The sequence below is a fragment of the Salvelinus fontinalis genome, chromosome 10, assembly GCF_029448725.1.
Source record: "Salvelinus fontinalis isolate EN_2023a chromosome 10, ASM2944872v1, whole genome shotgun sequence".
Taxonomy (NCBI): domain Eukaryota; kingdom Metazoa; phylum Chordata; class Actinopteri; order Salmoniformes; family Salmonidae; genus Salvelinus; species Salvelinus fontinalis.
In genome coordinates this window covers 29,389,547-29,413,799 of record NC_074674.1, presented here as the reverse complement: position 1 = coordinate 29,413,799, position 24,253 = coordinate 29,389,547, and the positions used below count along the sequence as shown (strand labels likewise).

The window sequence follows — 24,253 nt, the reverse complement described above, 5'->3', positions numbered from 1 at the left end:
GATAGAAAACACTGTGAAGTTTCTAAAACTGTTTGAATTATATCTGTGAGTAAAACAGAACTCATTTGGCAGCAAACTTCCACACAGGAAGTGAAAAATCTGAAAACGAGGCTCTCTTTCAGGGCCTGCCTATTCAACTGGCTTTTATTTATCGATATGTATGCACTTCATACGCCTTCCTCTAGATGTCAACAGGTAGTGGAAGGTTGAATGGGGTGTCTAGCTTGATCTGAGGCCGAATAAGAGCTTTTGGAGTGACAGGTCCGGTATTTTGTTTGTTTTCGACGACGCGCGGGGGACCTCGACATTGTTTTCTGAAAAGCGTTCGGTATACACGGCGAATATCTCCGGCTCTGATTTTATTTGATACATATGAGAAAAACATCATAAAGTAGGATTTTTCAACCGAGTTTTATCAGTTTATTCAACGTTTATTGGGACTTTTGGAATTTTCCGTTCTTTGTGCCAAGAGAGGATGGGAATGTTCGCGCCACAATGCTAGCCAAGGTTGCTAATTCGACAGAAGAAATGGACATTCTAAAACCAAACAACGATTTATTCTGGAAATAGGACTCCTTGCACAACATTCTGATGGAAGCTCAGCAAAAGTAAGACAACATTTATGATGTTATTTCATATTTCTGTGTAATATTTTGACTCCTATTCTCCGCCGTGTTGGTGAGCGCTGTCTCACAATAACCCAAGCTGTATGTTGTGGTAAAGTTATTTTTTTAAATCTAACACAGCGGTTGCATTAAGAACCAGTGTATCTTTCATTTGCCATACAACAAGTATTTTTATGTAAAGTTTATGATGTGTTATTTGGTCAGATTTAGGTGAGTGTCCAAAATATCTCCGGACATTCTCGCGAATTGTTGCTACGTATTCACAATGTATAACCACGATTTGCAGCTCTAAATATGCACATTTTCGAACAAAACATAAATGTATTGTATAACATGATGTTATAAGACTGTCATCTGATGAAGTTGTTCAAGGTTAGTGATTAATTTTATCTCTTTTCTGTCAGTTTTGTGCAAGCTATTTTGGCGGGGAGTAAATTGCGTTGTGTGTTTGGCTACTGTAGTGAGCTAATAGAAATATATATTGTGTTTTCGCTGTAAAACACTTAAAAAAATCTGAAATATTGGCTGGATTCACAAGATGTTTATCTTTCATTTGCTGTACACCATGTATTTTTCATAAATGTTTTATGATGAGTATTTATGTATTTCACGTTGCTCTCTGTAATTATTCTGGCTGCTTTGGTGCTATTTGTGATGTTGGCTGCAATGTAAAACCAGGATTTGTAGCTATAAATATGCACATTTTCGAACAAAACATAAATGTATTGTATAACATGATGTTATAAGACTGTCATCTGATGAAGTTGTTCTAGGTTAGTGATTAATTTTATCTCTATTTGTGGGTTTTGTGAAGGCTACCTATGCGGTGGAAACATGGTGAAAATATGCCGTTGTGTGTTTGGCTATTGTGGTTAGCTAATATAAATACATATTGTGTTTTCGCTGTAAAACATTTTAAAAATCGGAAATGATGGCTGGATTCACAAGATGTTTATCTTTCATTTGCTGTATTGGACTTGTGATTTCATGAAATGATATTATATGATATCCCTGTCCCGTTAGGCTAGGCTATGCTAGTCAGCTTTTTTGATGAGGATGCTCCCGGATCCGGGATGGGTATGAAGTAAAGGTTACTAGCCCCTGACCCTGCAACTCTGGAGCAAGTGTGAGTGTATGTGAGTGTGAGTGCGAGTGCGAGTGCGTGTAAGTGTGCGTGTGCGTGTGCGCGCGTGTGTGTGTGTGTAAGTGTGTGTGCGTTTGTGTCAGAATGCTCAGGTGGTTATTGATCAGTGAAGTCAGTGAAGTCATAGACTCAGGGTAGTGAGGAATATGCATGCATTGATTGCCCGTATAGAGCCTGTCTCTCTCCCAGCTCATCTGGTTATATAACTGGCCCCTTTCCCTGTTTCCTTTTCTGTTTCATTGCATTGTTTTATGCTTATTTTTCCCTCTCGGGCCTCAAATAGCAGAATAAACAACACAAGAGTGCAGTCAGTGCTCTACACACTCTGAAGAGCAGACAAAAACAAACAGACACACACAAACAAACATAGAAAAATAGAAAGGGGGTTTATGGAAACACTAATCCACAAATCTAGATAATTTTTTAGGATGGGAGGTTTGTCTGCAAATCCCAGTGTATTTAATGGAGCTCAGAACTGGAAGGGAAACACATGCTTCAATTTTAAGCTCATTAGTTTGCCTATTAAAGTTGGCCTCCTTTCCTACTCCTCTACTCCCACCGTCAAGCGCACACACACACACACACGCGCACGCACGCACGCACGCACGCACGCGCACGCACACACACACACACACACACACACACACACACACACACACACACACACACACACACACACACACACACACACACACACGCACACACACACACACCTCAGATGAAGCCAACACATGCACCTGTCCCTCCACCCACTCATCTAACATGTATACACACCACTCTTTTCCCAGGCATTCTTACCAGCGCTTTTCCCAGGCATTCTTACCAGCGCTTTTCCCAGGCATTCTTACCAGCGCTTTTCCCAGGCATTCTTACCAGCGCTTTTCCCAGGCATTCTTACCAGCGCTTTTCCCAGGCATTCTTACCAGCGCTTTTCCCAGGCATTCTTACCAGCGCTTTTCCCAGGCATTCTTACCAGCGCTTTTCACAGGCATTCTTACCAGCGCTTTTCCCAGGCATGATTACCAGCGCTTTTCACAGGCATGATTACCAGCGCTTTTCACAGGCATTATTACCAGCGCTTTCACAGGCATGATTACCAGCGCTTTTCACAGGAATGATTACCAGCGCTTTTCTCGTCACACATTTCAGGGTCGTTCCATGTCATTTTAGCAAACAATGACACCCACCATCTCAAATTGTTCTGAAATATTGTCTGCAGTTAGAAACAGATAAGATAAGCATTTTCCTAGGTGAAAAAAAGTGTAAATTCCCCCCCAAATTACAAAATTACATGTTGGTTTCCTTACCCTGTAAGCAGTCTATTGACAGTAATCATGCTTTGGTTTTGTTTACCTGGTGACTGTTGTAACATTTATGGTACAAATCCAATGCAAGTCAATAACCATGTTTCCATCCACAGATTTTATTTGAGGAAAGTCATACAGTATAATTTTTTAAAATCACGACAGCTGTGATGGAAACAGGAAGTGACGGTACAATTTGTTAATTCGATATGGTGGGATCTTTTTGTGTCTATAAAACTAATTATGTGACAAATTGCAGCTGAAACAATTTCTTGCGCAATTGTTGATAGAATAACCATCATGTCAAGGTAAATTTGCAGTCAGGCGATGCTATGTCGTGTGGTCCTCCCACTACAACTTGAAAAATCATGTCGAACTAAGAAAGGATATAGCCCTTGGTTCACCCCAGACTTGACTGCCCTTGACCAGCACAAAAACATCCTGTGGCGTTCTGCATTAGCATAGAATAGTCCCCGCGATATGTAACTTTTCAGGGAAGTCAGGAACCAATATACACAGTCAGTTAGGAAAGCTAAGCCTAGCTTTTTCAAACAGAAATTAGCATCCTGCAGCACTAATTCCAAAAAGTTCTGGGACACTGTAAAGTCCATGGAGAATAAGAGCACATCCTCCCAGCTGCCCACTGCACTGAGGCTAGAAAACACTGTCACAACCGATAAATCTACGATAAACGATTATTTTAATAAGCATTTTTCTATGACTGGCCATGCTTTCCACCTGGCTACCACTACCCCGGCCAACAGCTCTGCACGCCCTGCAGCAACTTGCCCAAGCCCCCTCCCCCCTTCTCCTTTACCCAAATCCAGACAGCTGATGTTCTGAAAGAGCTGCAAAATCTGGATCCCTACAAATCAGCTGGGCTAGACAATCTGGACCCTCTCTTCCTAAAATTATCTGCCAAAATTGTTGCAACCCCTATTACTAGCCTATTCAACCTCTCTTTTGTATCGTCTGAGATCCCCAAAGATTGGAAAGCTGCCGCGGTCATCCCCCTCTTCAAAGGTGGAGACACTCTAGACCCAAACTGTTATAGACCTATATCCATCCTGCCCTGCCTTTCTAAAATCTTCGAAAGCCAAGTTAATAAACAGATCACCGACCATTTTGAATCCCACCATACCTTCTCCACTATGCAATCTGGTTTCTGAGCTGGTCATGGGTGCACCTCAGCCACGCTCAAGGTCCTAAACGATATCATAACCGCCATCGATAAAAGATAGTACTGTGCAGCCGTCTTCATCGACCTGGCCAAGGCTTTCGACTCTGTCAATCACTGCATTCTTATCGGCAGACTCAATAGCCTTGGCTTCTCAAATGACTGCCTCGCCTGCTTTACCAACTACTTCTCTGATAGAGTTCAGTGTGTCAAATCGGAGGGCCAGTTTTCCGGACCTCTGGCAGTCTCTATGGGGGTGCCACAGGGTTCAATTCTTGGGCTGACTCTTTTCTCTGTATATATCAATGATGTCGCTCTTTCTGCTGGTGATTCTCTGATCCACCTCTACGCTGCGACACCATTCTGTATACATCTGGCCCTTCTTTGGATACTGTGTTAATAACAAACCTCCAAACAAGCTTCAATGCCATACAACACTCATTCCATAGCCTACAACTGCTTTTAAATGCTAGTAAAACTAAATGTATGCTCTTCAACCGATTGCTGCCTGGCCCCGCCCGCCCGACTAGCATCACTACTCTGGACGGTTGTGACTTAGAATATGTGGACAACTACAAATACCTAGGTGTCTGGTTAGACTGTAAACTCACCTTCCAGACTCACATTAAGCATCTCCAATCCAAAATTTAATCTAGAATCGGCCTATTTCGCAACAAAGACTCCTTCACTCATGCTGCCAAACATATCCTTATAAAACTGACTATCCTACCGATCCTTGCCTTTGGCGATGTCATTTACAAAATAGCCTCCAACATTCTACTCAGCAAACTGGATGTAGTCTATCACAGTGCCATCCATTTGTCACCAAAGCCCCATATACTACCCACCACTGCGACCGGTATGCTGTCGTTGGCTGGCCCTCCCCCTCAAACCCACTAGCTCCAGGTCTTTGCTAGGTAAAACAATGCCTGGGCCTCCCGGGTGGCGCAGTGGTCTAGAGCACTGCATCGCAGTGCTAGCTGCGCCACCAGAGTCTCTGGGTTCGCGCTCTGTCGCAGCCGGCCATGACCGGGAGGTCCGTGGGGCCACGCACAATTGGCATAGCGTCGTCCGGGTTAGGGAGGGTTTGGCCGGTAGGGATATCCTTGTCTCATCGCGCTCCAGCGACTCCTGTGGCGGGCCGGGCGCAGTGCGCACTAACCGAGGGGGGCGGGTGCACAGTGTTTCCTCCGACACATTGGTGCGGCTGGCTTCCGGTTTGGAGGCGCGCTGTGTTAAGAAGCAGTACGGCTTGGTTGGGTTGTGCTTCGGAGGACGCATGGCTTTCAACCTTCGTCTCTCCCGAGCCCGTACGGGAGTTGTAGCGATGAGACAAGATAGTAATTACTAGCGATTGGATACCACGAAAATTGGGGAGAAAAGGGGATAAAATTAAAAAAACAAAAAAACAATGCCTTATCTCAGCTCAATGGTCACCATAGCAACACCCTACATGGCACACGCTCCAGCAGGTATATTTCACTGGTCATCCCCAAAGCCAACACCTACTTTGGCCTTTCCTTCCAGTTCTCTGCGGCCAATGACTGGAACGAATTGCAAAAATCACTGACTTATATCTCTCTCTCTAACTTTAAGCATCAGCTGCAGAGCAGCTTACCAATCACTGTACCTGTACACAGCCAATCTGTAAATAGCACACCCAACTACCTCATCCCCATATTGTTATTTATCTATTTGCTCTATTGCACCCCAGTATCTCCACTTGCACATCATCATCTGCACATCTATCACTCCAGTGTTAATTCTAAATTGTAATTATTTTGCCTCTATGGCCTATTTATTGCCTTACCTCCCTAATCTTCTACATTTGCACACACTGTAAATCGATTTTTCTATTGTGTTATTGACTGTACGTTTGTATATGTGTAACTTTGTGTTGTTGTTTTTGTCGCACTGCTTTGCTTTATCTTGGCCAGGTCACAGTTGTAAATGAGAACTTGTTCACAACTGGCCTACCTGGTTAAATGAAGGTTAAATAAAAAATCATTTTTTTTTTTAAATGCACTGTTTTTTGGCTGTCAGTACTTCACCACCCTGTGAAGTTATGATGAACTTCCCAGGGTGGTGAAAGTGCACGGGCGAGGAGCTTGATACCCTTTTCCAATAAATATTGAGGGTCTTAATTTGTATGCTAGTGACATCACAGGAGGTTGGTGGCACCTTAATTGGGGAGGACAGGTTCTTGAGAATGGCTGGTGCGGAATGGGTGGAAGGGTATCAACTGCATCAAACACATGGTTTCCATGTGTTTGATGCCATTCCCTTTGCTCCATTCCAGCCATTATTATGAGCAGTCTTCCCCTCAGCAGCCTACACTGAGTGACATGATGATTGGTGCTTAGCTGCCAATTAACAAATAAGAATGATCTTGCTCTTATCCACCTCATCATATAACCTGACTTGTCCTGTCCACTTTATCAGCGCACTGTTGTCTAGAGAGCAAGTGCAAATTGGGTTTGTGTGACAAAATCATCGATAAAGTAGAAAATGCAATGGAAACACATTGGACTTGTGTTCATTTGGTACAACTTTAATGCAAAAGTGATTGTAATGTGCACTACATCATCCCGCACAGCCTTTTATCCGCAACAAGCCAGTTTTAATGGAAACAACCTGGTGAGAATCTTTTAAATTTTTTAAAATAATATTCGCATGAAAATGTTCACAAATTGGATGGAAATCTAGCTACTGGTACTTTTATTAGCATAATAAGTAACTGCCAACTAGCTCTCACAGTCTCACGTAAGAATTGGACGTTCATCCATGTTTCTCAAACATTACATTTAGAAGTGTTTAAGGTTACGTTTAGGCATTAACTCTGAATTTTGAAATTTAGGGTTAAGTTTATGCATTAGCTCAGAAATGTTAAGGTTAGATATTAACTCAGAATGGTTAACCTGTTGAGGCTGGGGGCGCTGTTGTCACTATTTATGGTAATCGTGTAATTTTTGAAACGGCTTCCTACAAAATTCTTGATCGTACAATATGCATATTATTATTATTATTGGATAGAAAACAGTCTATAGTTTCTATAGGAGTTGAAATTTTGTCTCTAAGTGGAACAGAACCCATTCTACAGCAATTTCCCCGACATGGAGTCAGATTTCAGAAATTTTGTCCACTGTTCTGGAGTCAGTTTTAAAGCCAATGTTATTCCTATGAGTATACGGACACTGCTTGCGTCTTCCCCTGGATGCCTTTACGTGATGACGATTTGAATGGGGTCGATTGCGCGTTCACAGGCACTATAAATTAAAAAACCCTGTAGCTAGTCACTCTTTTGGAGCTGCGTCATGCGCCTGGAGGACACCGACCCGCACCTGTTCCAAGCATTAGTGTTGGGAGTAATCTTTCTCCGGTCATGTTAAGACTCGTTATAGGAGTTAAAAACATCATAAGGTAGTTAATTTAAAGCGTTTTATAGCAATTTATATCCGTTTAGTGCGATTTTGGGACATTTATTTCTGAAACGCTGTGAATCGCTGGGCACGCTTCCAGTTCATGCTGAACGCAGTTGGCATTTCCACATGGCAAGAGGACAGCTTTCCACCAAAAGACGATTAGACCCAAGAAAGGATCCTTTGCCCAAGATACTGATGGAAGAACAGCTCAAAGTAGGAAATTTTTATTATGATAAATCGTGTTTCTGTCGAAAAATGTTAGTGGCTTAGGACGCCATGTTTTTTGACGTAGCTTCGCTTGGCGCAAACTGTATTGAAAAGTAAGGATAATTTAAAAAATGTAATTCCGCGATTGTATTAAGAATTAAATTGTCTATCAATCGCTGTCCACCCTATATTTTTTAGTCACGTTTATGAGTATTTATGTATACGAGTAGATCACTGTCTAATATGGCGCACGGACATTTTCTCACCAGCTGGGCTACTTTCCCCATTGTCTAACCATGATTTTGGTGGCTAAATATGCACATTTTCGAACAAACTGTATATGCATGTTGTAATGTGATGTTACAGGGGTGTCATCTGAAGAATTCTGAGAAGGTTAGTGAAAAAAATAATATATTTTGGCGATGTTTACGTTATCGCTCACTTTGGCTAGAATTAATGCTGGGGTAATGTTTGCACATGTGCTATGCTAATATAACGATTTATTGTGTTTTCGCTGTAAGACACTTAGAAAATCTGAAATATTGTCTGTATTCACAGGATCTGTGTCTTTCGATTAGTGTATGCTGTGTATTTTTACGAAATGTTTGATGATTAGTAAGTAGGTAAACACGTTGCTCTATGTAGTTATTCTAGTCCATTTGTGACGGTGGGTGCAATTGTAACCTATGCCATCTACCTGAAATATGCACATTTTTCTAACAAAACCTATCCCATACCATAAATATGTTATCAGACTGTCATCTGATGAGTTTTTTTCTTGGTTAGGGGCTATAAATATCTTAGTTTAGCCGAATTGGTGATAGCTACTGGTGTTGGTGGACAAATAAAAGATGGTGGATTATGCTAATGTGTTTTTAGGTAATAGATTTACATCTTTACATATTGTGTCTTCCCTGTAAAACATTTTAAAAATCGGACATGTTGGCTGGATTCACAAGATCTGTGTCTTTCATTAGCTGTATTGGACTTTAATGTGTGAAAGTTAAATATTTTAAAAAAATATTTTTTTTGAATTTCGCGGCTCTGCCTTTTCAGTGGGGGTGGGGGGGGAGTGCCGCTAGCGGCACGCTCATCCTAGACAGGTTAAAACCTCTTAGATGTAAAGTCCCCTGTTTAGGGGATCTGCATAGTTCTGGTACCGGTTCTGACCGACATTTTCGCTTATAAATTGATCTGTGGACACTGTAGATCAGCGCTCACTGTTGCCCCTAGTGGCCGGTTTCAAAGTCATCTCGCAACGTCCTCAGCAATGGATGGATGTCGAATACTGACTGAATACTGTATCACTGGTGACCTTCATTGATTTACACAAGAAAAAAAATTATACTTTAGGATGATTTTGACATGAAGCATGAAAATGCTCATATAGGTACCATTGACTTGCATGGGATTTGTGCCACAAATATATCAGGATGTAGGATGGGACATAAACTGAACAACTTCAATTACTAATTTCTCTGAACAGGGGAAAATAACCATCACCAAATTCGCTCAGAATACATTACATAGTATGAAGAGACAATACTCCAAGCCACAGCTCCATACTACTTCTCAGACATAGAGAACTGATACTGTATACTGGTTATTAGGGTGGGATTGGTGTGGGGTGTGGTGGGTCCGTGGGTGGCTTTAGAATTTGTTTTAATTTAGGTGCAATCAATTAGTTTAATTTCTCAGAGATCAAATCATATTTCAACAAAATAATGATGCAGCAGGACTGCTAATCTTATCTGTTTCTAACTACAGAAACGATTTCAGAGCAATCGTAGATGGTGGATGCCAAAATCCTCTTTCTTGTGCTTTTTGAGGTGGAACAACCTTCCATGAAGCACAAACACACACGCCCACACACCACTCTCTAAGCTCTCTTCCTTATCCGTCAGCCAACCCTGCCTACAATGAGAGACAAATGTTAAAACACACCGCTTTACACTCTCATCCCCTCTCTACTTCTCCTTACGCCCTCTTACCTCCTCTCTCCCTCGAAATCTATCACATTTTTCTATAGTCTAAATCATCACTGAAATCATCACTATCAGACAAACCGGTTCCATTTTCTAAACCCACTGCTTTTCCCTTTTCTCTCTCAGTCCCCTATTCTTTATTTCTCATCCTTTACATACTTGGCCACTATCTTTTTCTAGCAATATTAATTTAGTTTCATCCTCTCTCTTTTACTAGTCTCTTCTTCATGTCTCTATATTACCTTCTCTCTATGAAAATTGTGAAATCCCAAATGCCAACCATTACTTACCCATTACAATTAATGAACTCCCATAGAAAGTATAGGGTTCTAATATAGCTATGTGCATTTACCCCTTTCATCACTACCAATTCCTCTATCTCTGTCCTCCACACTGCATCCCCACTGTTAGATCTCCTGCTGTTTATCTCCTCTCCAATCCTTTTTAAAATATGTCCCATCTATGCCATAAAAATGGCCCATAGAATACTATGCTGAAATGTAACACACAAGCCATCAAGAGCAGCAGAGCAGTGGACAGGACAGGAAGTGGTGTTACTCACATGGTCTCGTCGTTCTGGAACTCCAGTTTCCCGGCCACCTCCTCGTAGTCCTCCTCAGCTTTGGCGGTGCCCTCCAGGGTGTGGTAAGGGATGGCCACTTTACCCCTGGCCCCAGACATCCGGTGCACCTTCACCTGCATGATGCCCACGCTCTCACTCACCCTCATCGAATCTACTTCAAACGTGAAGATGCCTGCGTGGTCATCGTCATAGATGGTTACCGTGGCGGTGTGGGCATTGCCGAGGGCGGCTTTGGGGGACAAGTGGGGGGAGAGGTTGCGCATGCTGCTGGTGGTGGTGATGGTGCTGGGCTCCAGGATAGCCACCTCGGCACGGTGCACAATGCGAGGGTTGCTGAGGTGCACGTAGAAGTGCTCATCCTCTTCAAAGATGTCGTCATCAATAACCCCCACGGTCAGCTCCTTCAGCGTCTCACCGGGTTTGAAGACCAGCGTGCCCTCGGCAAACTCATAGTCTGAGCCGGCATTGGCTGTGCCGTCCTCGGTCCGGTAGTCCACCTGCGTTGACCCAGGAACAAAACCAACTCAATGCCGATTTAATTTATTCATTAGACAGAAATAATTAAAATGTCCCCATGGCTAGATCCTTATCTCATCTAAAAACCTTTCCCATTATTACATGTGGCTTGAGTGATTGATTTTTAACATAATAATCTTTCCATTATACAGTATAATTAGTATCAAAGACAAATACGAGTTGCTTGTCCCCACTGACCTTGACTGTGCAGCCGCTTTCACCCCCATGGCGCCCAACAGACAGTTTGAGCGAGCCACAGTTCTCGAAGCACTGGTAGTGGGAGGGTTCAAACTGCAGGTAAATCGTGTGGGGATCCTCCTCCTGTCCACTGGCCTCATGGCAGCTCACCACCTTCCTGGCCTGGTCGGCAGCATGCTTCTTCAGGATGTTCCCAGCACCGATCATCATGCGTGTGGCCTGGATGCGGTAGAAGGCCCTGCTCTTCTGCTGCTGGACCAGAACCTGGTAGTTGGCCATCTCAATCAGCTGCTCCGTGTCCTTGTCTGGGTGCCTCTGTTTCAGCTCCTTCAGAGTACGGGCCATGTCCCTCCGAGCTTCATCCTCCTCTGAGCCCATCCCCCCGCCCTCCTCCACCCCCTCCAGCATGCCGTCCAGCACCTCCTTGGGGTGGGGGTGGGAGTTGCCCCCCTGGCCATCCATCTCCATGTCCATCTTGGTGAACATGCCGTCTCCCTCCGTCTCGATGATGATGCCGCGGGCCTTGTCGACACGGTAACGCTTGTGGATGTACTTGTAGAAGAGCAGGCGTCGGTCTGCGACCCAGGCCTGAACCACACAAATGGGGAAGAACATGAATGTGAGCACGGCCTCCCACACCTCCACCTCCCCCGGGGAGATGACTGCCAGGATCAGGTAGAGCCAGATGTAGGCGAAGATGCTCCAGGTTGCCGTGACAAAGAATACCCTCAGGTGCTTGATCCTGCGTGTCTCGTTCTCTGGCACCACGTACACACAGAGGGCGATGATGACGAACATGTTGAAGGCCGCGCTACCCACAATGGTGCTGGGGCCCAGGGAGCCTGCCTCAAACGAGTGGCCACACACCTCGATGACAGACAGTAGGATCTCTGGGGCAGATGAGCCTAGGGCCATCAGGGTCAGGTTGGATACTGTCTCGTTCCAGATGCGTACGGTGGCTGTGGTGGTCTCTCCGTTGGGCTTCTTGATGGTGATCTCTTTCTCCTGAGAGGTGATGACCTCAATAGAAGACATGAAGCGGTCAGCGATAATGGACATGCCCAAGAACATGTAGATGAGAGCCACAAAGTAGACGATGGCCCGCGCCACCTTGTCGCCCACTGACGGGTTCTGAGGGTTCCACATGGGCAGGACCACGCCCTCAGAGCAGGGGTCTCCATCAGAGCAGTTGCTGGGAGGGTTGCTGGGTGCTGCTTGGTCTGAGCCAGCCTGGGAGAGGTGGGTGAGCTCCAGGAGGAAGAGGAGGAAGAGGGACGTGGAGAGGCAGGAGGCGGTGAAGGGGTGGACAAGGCTCAGAATGCGGGTGTGTAACATGCCGGCGTCCGGACATTCGAGTCAGCTGGCTCCAGAGATCAGCCCACTTCACATCCAACGTCTTAACAGACACCCCTGGAAGACACAAGGGAAGAAGTGTAATGAGTTACAAGAAAGACTAGCACAAGCAGAATATTGATTGTTAGCTGCTGCAGATAGATCATTGTAAGGTCCGCATGTCCTCGTCTTTCCCTAAGGCTAGGTGCTCTAGTGGTCAATCACAATGTGATGGGAGAGTTAGTTACAGTGATAGTTTATTCCATCCCATATATCAGGTTCATTAATTGAGGCCTGGATGACAGTGAAAACCAGCAGACCAAGTGAGTAGATCTCCAGAACCTGAATTATCGACTGCTGTTTTAGATGTTTTTTTTATTTAACTTTTATTTAACCAGGAAAGCCCATTGAGACCCAGGGTCTCTTTTTCAAGGCAGACCTGGCCAAGAAGACAGCAACAAACAATACATTAGAGAATTAAAACATACAACAATACAACAACATGATCCAGTCTAAAAAGAAAGCATTTACACTCCTCTGTAACAGAGTCTCCCATCAATATTTTATGTTCATTCAGTGGCACTAACATATCTAGATGAAGCATGTATTGTAGATTATTCCATGCGTCTGGTGCCAAAGAAGAGAAGGCAGTCTGGCCTAATACTGTGAATGTCCAGCGGACTTTAAATAGCAACCACCTAGCAGACCGGGTATGGTAACTGTGGGTGCTGAAGGAGACCAGACTACCAGAGGTAAAGAGTGAGTTTACCCAAAAGGGCTTTGTAGATGAACACATACAAATGTATCTTTCTGCGCATATGAAGTGAGGCCAGCACAGTACAGATGAGCACCACTGTTGTTTACCAACCTGAGTAAATCTCCTCTTTGGCAAATAAAGCGCCACAGCCAAATGCATTTACCGTAACCCTGTTTCTGTTGTTATTGGCGTTACAATAGCAATTGCTGCTGCTGTAGCTGATGCTGTCAACCACTACTTTAATACTTTAATTCTCTGAATATCACATTCAACAGCTCCTGTTTCACCCCTTCTCTGTTGTGTGACTGACTTCCTATTGTGCTGCCATGTCAATGTTAACTCTGTAATAGATCAAGCACAGTGAGTGTTCACTTTGTAATACACTTTTTTGAAAACACTAATCCTCACTCTTCTAAATGTTTCTGTCTAAGGAGCTTAACAAATGTGTTAAACCGTGGCCCAGAGTCAGTGGTAACAATAACAGCGTAATGGGTCATATTCGCAAAAACAGAACGTGTTTTTTTCCCTTCTCATCCCTGAAACGTCCTGGCTGAGGCGTGTTTATTAAGAGCCTGTATCACGCACGGAGGACTAATGATGCCTCTGCTTCCTTAGCCTCTCTTTCTCTACAAACAGCACAGTACAGTCACATCAGCAGCTCCTGTCCCTCCAAGCCGTACAATGGTCCACAATCTCTCACCTCCTAGTGCCAGCCTCCCCTCCCCTTTCCATGTGAACACCTCACCAGTCGCCCACCTCTTTGGTTGATCATAACCCTATAAGCAACACTTCAGGACTGCTTTGTTTCCAAACAATGATCACCGACAGCTATTGTACCACCAATAAAAACAGAAACAGCCTCTCTGGGTAAGTGGGTAAGTGCATTTGTCCATAGCGTCTTACGAGCTAAAGAAGAGATTGCTCAGAGGTGGGTGAACAGAACAGCATCCCTGATCTGTGGAGGGGATCTAGTCCTCTATTCACAGTTCACATTTTCTTCCGCCTGCCTGTACGCTCCAATGGCTCTCCCTGGAACTTGAACTACTTGGAGGGGAATTATGGTGTTTTTTCTTGCCTTCCATTTTCCTATGGAAAATTCCTGCAGCCACTATAAGCAGTTCAACACACTGCTGTGCGATATATGATGCATTGTTGGCCCTATACAGATGTTGGACCTTAATTTGACCAGTAATGTCACAACATAATAATACTGCAGCAACAGGATTTCAATGTTAAGTCCATAATGTTGCTTGATTGGTGGTTGGGCTATTAGCTGGCCAAAATTAGGCTACATGAAAAGTGCAATACTGTTAATATAACCGTGAGTTATTGCAGGTTTTTAGTGAATTTATGTAAATCATGAAGCCCATCTGCATTTCCTGAGTTGAAGGACATTTCTGTATATACTACCATAAGGAGAGGATTCCGGCAGCCACGGCAGAGATGTTGCCAGTCAACAGTCAGAGTTGCTACCTCGCCTTGTCAGGCCGACACTTTATTAGTCCTGGGTGATGTAGCCAGCTAGCAAATTATCTTAACTTACCACGCAACATAGCCCAACGTAGTGTGAGACTGGAGAGTAGCTGTAGTTCCCCAATGGTCGACAGGCTAAAACACTCTGTGGACATGGCACGCACATGTATGCACCCTAACTATTAATTTAATGTTTAGGAACAGGGATCTGGAAAACAGTGAGCAACCATGTACGGTCAGCTAGGGACAAAATGTCTGCGTCACATCGAAAGGAGATAGAAGCCTCTGAGCACCTTTACATTGGTTTGGTTCATTGATTTGCACCCTTAAAACGCCAAGCGTCTTCAAGCATCTAAACCTTTAGCAAATGAGGCACACTGTTGAGGGATCAAAGATTAAATTGTTGCATCTCAAAAACATTGTCATTCAGAGCTAGGAGGATTATATAACATTACAAGATGCCAAGAAGAAGAACACTACATGAATATTGAGAAGGAGATGTGTTATGGATTAAGACAGGATTATAGTTGGATTAAATGAGAGGAGTAAAAATACAGATTTTCTGTAGGGAGCTCCCTTTGCTCTCTTGGAGGTGAGTCAGGTGCTAAAATAGACTGACAGACACACTTGGCCTTAGAAACACAGAATCATCTCAACCAGGGGGGAAGTCAGGACCGAATCTCAGGAGACCCAGATCAGGCATACAGTATAGAGACTATGACAAGACCATCAGCAGAGACATCAGGTGCAAAGATCCAGATTCCAGACACCACCAATACGGTTGGGTTCAGACACAAACCAGACCGAGAACTGGACATCAGCTATGTGTGTGGTAGAGAATTAATCAGTGGTCCAATCAGCTAGTCGTCTCTCTCTGCCTCCACTGAGAATTCTGCCATCAGTGACCAAACCCAACAGGCCAGAAACAACAAATAGAGTTTGAAATAACATGAGCAAACCATATCCACCATAAATTTGGTGCCATTTCAGATTTTTCTTGAGCAGAATATGCTTGTACAACTTGATTCAATTTCCCTTCAAGTTTCACTATGTCTAGACTGGGTACCGCACTCCATCTCAATTTCTATTTGACATTTGTAATTTTATTGTTACCCACGTAGACTTGATGGTATACATACCCATGGATTTCCCTTAGCATTAATGCAAAGGGCTGTAGAAATAACACAAAGGCCATACACATTCTATATATTTCTTTATCATTGTTGTCTTGTATGAGTCTACGAACACTGCACAACTATACCAAACCATCTATATATATCAGACCTGTTTTACTTGTGCAGATTCCATGTGGTAGGGTGTTTGGTTTGGGGACCAAAAGCAGTCAATACTGTATTTACACCATATCTGCCTCACTCTGCCCCTTCAGTCTAGCCTAGTCAATATTGCGCACACCTCCCCTCTGTCTTCATCTACCTCCTGACAGCAACCCCCTCCACTCTGCTGAGCAATGCTACACAGATCATGTAAATCCTATAATACAGTAACTGATCATAGATATGCCTATACTCTTTTAACAGTTTTCATTGTGGCCCAGAGACCGTAAAATCAATTCAGTGCTAATTTTACATTTACATTTAAGTCATTTAGCAGACGCTCTTATCCAGAGCGACTTACAAATTGGTGCATTCACCTAATGACATCCAGTGGAACAGCCACTTTACAATAGTGCATCTACATCTTTTAAGGGGGGGGGGGGGGGGCAGAAGGATTGCTTTATCCTATCCTAGGTATTCCTTGAAGAGGTGGGGTTTCAGGTGTCTCCGGAAGGTGGTGATTGACTCCGCTGTCCTGGCGTCGTGAGGGAGTTTGTTCCACCATTGGGGTGCCAGAGCAGCGAACAGTTTTGACTGGGCTGAGCGGGAACTGTACTTCCTCAGTGGTAGGGAGGCGAGCAGGCCAGAGGTGGATGAACGCAGTGCCCTTGTTTGGGTGTAGGGCCTGATCAGAGCCTGAAGGTACTGAGGTGCCGTTCCCCTCACAGCTCCGTAGGCAAGCACCATGGTCTTGTAGCGGATGCGAGCTTCAACTGGAAGCCAGTGGAGAGAGCGGAGGAGCGGGGTGACGTGAGAGAACTTGGGAAGGTTGAACACCAGACGGGCTGCGGCGTTCTGGATGAGTTGTAGGGGTTTGATGGCACAGGCAGGGAGCCCAGCCAACAGCGAGTTGCAGTAATCCAGACGGGAGATGACAAGTGCCTGGATTAGGACCTGTGCCGCTTCCTGTGTGAGGCAGGGTCGTACTCTGCGGATGTTGTAGAGCATGAACCTACAGGAACGGGCCACCGCCTTGATGTTAGTTGAGAACGACAGGGTGTTGTCCAGGATCACGCCAAGGTTCTTAGCGCTCTGGGAGGAGCGCTCTTAGCGCTCTAATACTGAATATACGTTCTAATACTGAGACTAACCATGAAGGCAATCTCTTCGAGGCCATGTAACGTAACTGCCTCATTAATGTCAGCTGATGATGTAATATACAAACATCGTTCTTTCTCCAAGTTAGACCACGGGGCTGCTCACTGCTAGCGCATAGCAAGGGGAATGAGAGCAGAGCAGCACACTAATGAAGGGACCAATAGAGAGGAGCTAGAGAACACCTGCAGGTCACCCCTGCTGTTCTCACACTACTGAAGCATGTGTTCCATATCGTTAACGACACACAGTCAGACACCCTGTCAGGGTTTGACCACACGGCTCTCCTTTTGCTCTCTGTCTGGTGCCTGATGTGCAATGGGAGAGCTTATTTAACGTATGTACGCGGGGAGTCAGGAAGAAGGTGCAGAAGGTACGCTTAATGATAAGAAAAGGCAGATAAACAAAACAAGAGAAGCGTACTGAATGTGAACAAAGCCATTACTGCCTGATGACTGAGGCTACTGAGGGCTAAATAAAGAGAGTGATCAAGGCGATGATGAGGTCCAGGTGTGCGTAATGATGGGGAGCAGGTGTGCATAATGATGATTGCCAGGACCTGTGGTTAGTAGACCGGCAACATTGACTGCCAGAGCCAGGGAGCGGGAGTAGGTGGAGAGCCAGACGTGATCACCAGGATGGAACACGGGAGCCTCACTGCGGTGGCGGTCCGCCTGCTCCTTCTGGAAGCAGATGGCGTGCTGGAGCCTCATGGTGGCAGCGTTCCAAACCTCCTCTGCGCGCCAGAACCATTCATCCACCGCAGGGGCTTTGGTCTGGCTCGGGGTCCATGGGGCCAAGGCCGGCTGATATCCCAGGATGCACTGGAAGGGAGCCCAGTGGAGGAATGACAAAATTAGTTCTGGGCGTACTCTGCCCAGGGAAGGAAACGGGCCCACTCCCCTTGCCGGGCAGTGACTCCTAAGGAACCTCCCCAGCCCCTGGTTGGTCCTTTCCACCAGCTCGTTTGACTGAGGCCGGCACCCCGATGTGAGGCTGGCCGTGGCACCCAGCTTCTCCATGAAGGCTCTCCATTCCCGCGATGTGAATTGGGGGCCATGGTCGGAGATGATGTTCTGCAGAAGGCCATAGTGCCTGAAGACCTGCTGGAATAGTGCATCAGTAGCCTGGAGAGCGGTAGGGAGACCAGAGAGAGGGATAAAACAGGAGGATTTGGAGAATCTGTCCACCACAACCATAACAGTGGTCAAACCATCAGAAGGGGGAAGATCAGTAACGCAATCTATGGACAGATGAGATGGAGGCCGCAGAGGCACGGGAAGGAGAAGGAGTTTCCCTACTGAAGCGCGCCGGGGTGATTTGGTTTGGGCACATATGGAGCAGGAGTTGATGTAGCGTGCGAGATCCTGCACCAAGGTGGGCCTTAAGTACTTTGCGGACATGGATTGAATGGTGCGAGTGATACGTGGGTGTCCAGCGGCAAGGGATGTATGCGCCCAGGTCAGCAGCCAATCCCTTACCTCCGTGGGGACGCAGGTGTGCTCCGGAGGGCAGGCAGCAGGCGCGGGTTCCCCCTCCAGAGCCTGGCGGATGCCCACGTCTACGTCCCAAAGCACGGGGGAAATGATTCGGGAGGGCTGAACGATGGGCGCACTCAGAACAGGAAAGGGCCCACCTTGCTTGGCACGGATTCAGCCGCCTCGCTGTCCGTATGTAGGTTCCGATGGTCGGTGAGGATGAGAAATGGGTCCTTGGCGCCCTCCAGCCAGTGTCTCCACTCTTTTAATTCCAACTTCACCACCAGGAGCTCCCGGTGGCCGACATCATAGTTCCTCTATGCAGCAGAGTAGTATGCACATGGATACAATTTCTGTGGGTTACCTTGGCGTTGGGACATGACAGCCCCCACGCCCAATTATGAGGCATCCACCTCCACCACAAAGGGCAGCGTAGGATCAGCAACAGGGCTGAGTTGAAATGACCTCTCAGTAGGCGCAAGGCCTCATCGGTTGCAAGACTCCACACCAACTTACTGGGACCGCCCTTGAGGAGAGAGTTGAGAGGAGAGGCGATGGAGCTGAAGTTTATAATGAAGCGGCGGTAGAAGTTGAAAAACTCAAAAAAACGTTTACGGTGGTTGGGACTGCCTCGACCTTCCTCTCAACCATCACCACTCCCGAGGTCTGATCCGGTATCCCAAGAAGGAGACAGCCACCTGATAGAACTGGCACTCCTCCTCCGCTACCCGGATGTGGGTAATATAATCCTCCAAGGTGGCCGAGTAGACCAGGATTTCGTCGATATACACGACCACCTGGCGCACAAGCATGTTCCGGAACACCTCATTCACAAATGCCTGCAACACCATGGAGCATTAGCTAACCCATAAGGCATTATCAAATACTCGTAGTGCCCAGACATCGTGCTGAAGGCTGTTTTCCATTCATCCCCCTCCCGGATGCGGATCAGATTGTAGGCACTCCGCAAGTGCAGTTTAGTAAAACAAACGGGCCCCGCGGAGATGTTCGATGGAGTCCAGGAGAGGGTAGCGGTACTTGGTGGTGATGGAATTGAGGCCTCTGTAATCAATGCACGGACGTAGACCTCTGTCCTTCTTGGCCACAAAGAAGAAGACTGCCAATGCAGTGGAGGTGGATGAGCGGAAAAACCCCTGCTGGAGAGCCTCCTGGATGTACTCCTCCATGGCCTCGGTTTCAGCCACCGACTGAGGGTAGACGCGACTGCGCGGAGGTGCAGAGTCTGAAAGCAGGTCGATAGCACAATCCCAGGGGAGATGAGGAGGGAAACAGGTGGCGCGGGTCTTGGAGAAAACCTCCTAGAGATCTTGTTAAACATCCAGGATGTCGGGCTGGACGACAACCACAGGACGAGTGGAAATACGGGGTAACGGAAAGCAGGTCTTCCGACATCCGGGAGCCCAGGCAGTGATTTTTTATCCTCGACCAAGAGATGGTGGGGTTATGACGTTGGAGCCACGGGAGGCTGAGGATGACTGTGTACTGGTGCGTTGATGAGGAAGGGAAGGATTTCTTGGTGCAGGAGTCCCACGGTCAGGGTGAGTGGTGCTGTGATGTGTGTGACTCCGGTCTGGACCTCCTTGCTCAGTCCTCCACGGAATAGGGTGCAGAGTGCCGGGTCATTCCATCTGCTGGAGGCTGCCACGGTACGGAAGGTGAAGGCGTACTCAGCAGCAGTCTGGGCACCTTGCCGGAGTTGGAGTAGTCACTCTCCTCCGTCTCTGCTCTCTGGTGGATCGTCGAAGACTGCCCTGAACAGAGCCATAAAACATCTCGTAGGAACCTAGCTCCTCCTCTCCTCTCTCCCTGACGGCCGTAGCCCACTCCCACGCCTCTCTGGTCAGCAGGGAAATGACCGTGGAAACCTTGGACCTCTCGGTGGTGGGGGCTCCCGTGTGATGGGCAAAATAGAGGGAGCACTGGGGAAAGAAGCCACGGCATTGGGATGGAGTCCCGTCATACTTGTCCGTGAGGGACTGTCGGTCATCGCTGACCTGGGCGGTCTGCTGGGTAGGCTGGGGGGCTGGCTTGCTGGGACGACTCATGGTATGAGGCCAACCGCTAGTTGGAGGTGAATCTTCTTGGGTGGTGTCGAGGCAGTGGATGATGTGGAGGACCCCTTCCACAGCCGCACACAGTTGCACTAGGTGATCGTGGTGTTGGCAGAGTAGGTGTCCTTGTTTCCACGACCTTCTGGGAGATGTCTTCCTCTTCAGATTCTTCCATAATACAGTGCCTTCGGAAAGTATTCAGACCTCTTGACTTTTTCCACATTTTGTTACGTTACAGCCTTATTCTAAAATGGATTAAACAGTTTTTCCCCCTCATCAATCTACTCACAATACCCCATAATGACAAAGCAAAAACAGGTTTTTAGACATTTTTGCTAATTTATCAAAAATAAAAAACTGAAATAATACATTTACATAAGTATTCAGACACTGTACTCAGTACTTTGTTAAAGCACCTTTTGCAGCGATTACAGCCTCTAGTTTTCTTGGGTATGACGCTACAAGCTTAAAGTCTCTCCAGAGATGTTCGACCAAGGCCCTTCTCCCCGTATTGCTCAGTTTGGCCGGGCGGCCAAGCTTTAGGAAAAGTATTTGTGGTTCCAAACTTCTCCATTTAAGAATGATGGAGGCCACTCTGTTCTTGTGGACCTTCAATGCTGCAGAAATATTTTGGTACCCTTCCCCAGATCTGAGCCTTAACACAATCCTGTCTCGGAGCTCTACGCAGAATTCCTTCCACCTCATGGCTTGGTTTTTGCTCTGACATGCATTGTCAACTGTGGGACCTTACATAGACAGGTGTGTGTCTTTCCAAATCTTGTCCAATCAATTGAATTTACCACAGGTGGACTCGAATCAAGTTGTAGAAACATCTCAAGGATGATCAATGGAAACAGAATGCACCTGAGCTCAATTTAGAGTTTCATAGGAAATACTTATGTCTGAATACTTATGTAATTAAGGTTTTTCTGTTTTTGCAAAAATGTCTAAAAACTTGTTTTTTCCGTTTTTGTTTTGTTATTATGGGGTATTCTGTGTAGATTGCTGAGGATGTAATTTTTTTTTTGAATCAATTTTAGAATAAAGCTGTAATGTAACAAAATGTGGAAAAAGTCAAGGGGTCTGAATACTTTCTGAAGGCATTGTAGATTAATTGGTTGTAAAGATGGGGAGAGGTCTGTCCATAATAAAGAGATACTCTGCTTTTTTGACACCACACTCCGCAAAGCAAGTCCTGCAGGCTCTAGTTTTATCTTATCTTGATTATTGTCCTATCATACGGTCAAGTGCTGCAAAGAAAGACCTAGTTAAGCTGCAGCTAAACCTGAAAAGAGCCTCACTTCTTGCTCTTCATTGTAATCAGAGGGCTAATATTAATACTGTGCTTGGCCAAGAGTTGAGGAAAGACTGACTGAGTCACTTCCTGTTTTTATTTTAAAAAACAATGTGTTGGAAATTCCAAATAGTTTGCATAGTCAACTTACACATAGCACTGACACACATAACACAGCTGACATGCCACCAGAGGTCTTTTCAGTCCCAGGTCCAGAACAAATTCAAGGAAATGTACAGTACTATACAGAGCCATAAGTGCATGGAACGTCCTTCCATGTTATACAGCACAAGTGAAAAGCAAACCTGGTTTAAAAAACGAATAAAGCAAAACCTCATGGCACAACGCCTCTCCCCATGTGACCTACTTGATGTGAGTATGTACTGACATGTTTGTGTAACTAATAGATGCACACACACACACTACATGTTCATGTTTTTAATTGTATGTCAATTGTAGTCTTTTGTCTGTAATGTCTTTTTCGTTATGTGTCGGACCCCAGTAAGACTAGCTGTCGTCATTGGCGTCGGATAATGGGGATCCTATTAAATCAAATGAAATCCCCAGCAGAGTCTACAAGTGTCAAGAAGTTCATGGATGCTCCTTCCGTTTCTCACCCTTTAAGCGTTTGCTTCCTTTATTTTCTGTCTCTCCTTTTCCCCCTTTCACACTCTACTAAAATATAAAATAATCACTATTATAACAAAAGCCCAAAGATAATTCCTCAGACAAAATGAGAACCGTGCTCAAGTGATTGTTTCCTTTCACTGTTTGGCGTAATTTCTGTTAATACAATCCCCACCACCACCACACACAATGAGATAACAACAGACAGGCAAGATTGTTTACTTCAAATATATGAGGTTTTCCCTTTATGGAAGTGACAGAGCTGAGATTAAAATCTTCTCTTCCTCATCGGCTAATTTAAAATTGTTCTCTATTGTCTACAACAAGCACATTCGAATAACAGGGGACAAAGGAAGAAAGATAACACTGCAATGAGAGAGAATATTTTTAAATCCCATTCCTGAGGGGAGTTAGGGCTTGAAGACTTGGCTTTGATGTCGTGGATGGGGAAAGGTATGGTGCAGGGAACTGAAAGCACATGTATGGCAGCAGTAATGTGGAGAATTGCATACATGCCTAAACACACACGTTGCTCACACACACCACACACAAAATTAAATAAAAAATCTTATATTTTTTGCATAATAGTAGGTACACATGTGAGGTATCCAACTGACAGATAGACACAGAGATGCCAACTCATAAATAAATACTACTGCACTGGGATATTTTTCTCAACAATGATACAATATTCAAGGAATTCCAATTTTAAAACTGCCATGACAGTCACATTACACAATCAAATAGGCATAAGGTCCCAATTCTATGACATAAGAGCCATGGTTTGGATTGACATTTCATTGAGTTGATACACATAGTAGAGTACCTAATCTGTAAGGCATCAAACGTGTGGGAAAAAAATCATATTTTAAATGAGTCAACAGCATTCCCCTTGAGCTGTAAAAACATGAAGGCTATCCCAGCCCAGCTTCCTGCATATTCAGAGCTGTCATTTTCCCTTTTTCAATATGCTGCACACATGTCCACACACACATTGATATTCACGGCATATGCAACACATTACCATTCAGACCGTCCTAATCCCAAACAGGAGCAGAATGAAATTGTTTCATGCTGATCTCTCCTGATGTGAACATGCTTTTCATTTCATCGCCCGCTCCACTAGAAGACTCCACAATTTAAACAAACACAATCAATCACACATAGAATTGTTGTGCCTCTAAAGAACTAATCTAGACCTTAACCTTAGAGTTTTTCAAAAGTTATCTATTCGGATTTCACCTATCGGATAGGATTAAAATTAGAATGAATAGAATGAATTAGAATGAATAGAACGGGAGTCCCCATTCAAGTCAATGAATTGTCAGTTCTATTCATGATATTGCCATGTTTTTAATCCTATCCAATAAGTGAAATCCAGATAACTGGGCCCAGGGAAGTAAATGTGTAACAAGCAACCAGGCCAATGCAAATGAACTATACTCTTCTACTAACTCCATCCTCTTATCTAAGACCATGTTCAATCAACCGGTTATCAGGTTTCCAGGATAATTCATGCATTCTTGCAGCAAGAAAGAAAATCATGTTTCTGACCCTGACCTCACAGGATCACCAATATAAGTTGTTAATGAAGCAAGCCAGTAATATTAATTCAAATTCACAACTGTT

The 24,253-nt window shown here is 45.1% G+C and overlaps 1 protein-coding gene across 1 annotated transcript in view; it reads right to left on the bottom strand.

The window, feature by feature from the left end:
• LOC129863962 (sodium/calcium exchanger 1-like) overlaps positions 1-24,253 on the bottom strand; it is an 83,616-nt gene that overhangs the window by 39,247 nt on the left and 20,116 nt on the right. The window contains exons 3-4 of the mRNA XM_055936448.1: positions 11,163-12,572; positions 10,428-10,945 (exon numbers count right to left, since the gene is read on the bottom strand). Coding sequence (XP_055792423.1) covers positions 10,428-10,945; positions 11,163-12,497 — 1,853 coding nt within the window. The 5' untranslated portion in view covers positions 12,498-12,572. The remainder of the gene's footprint in view (positions 1-10,427; positions 10,946-11,162; positions 12,573-24,253) is intronic.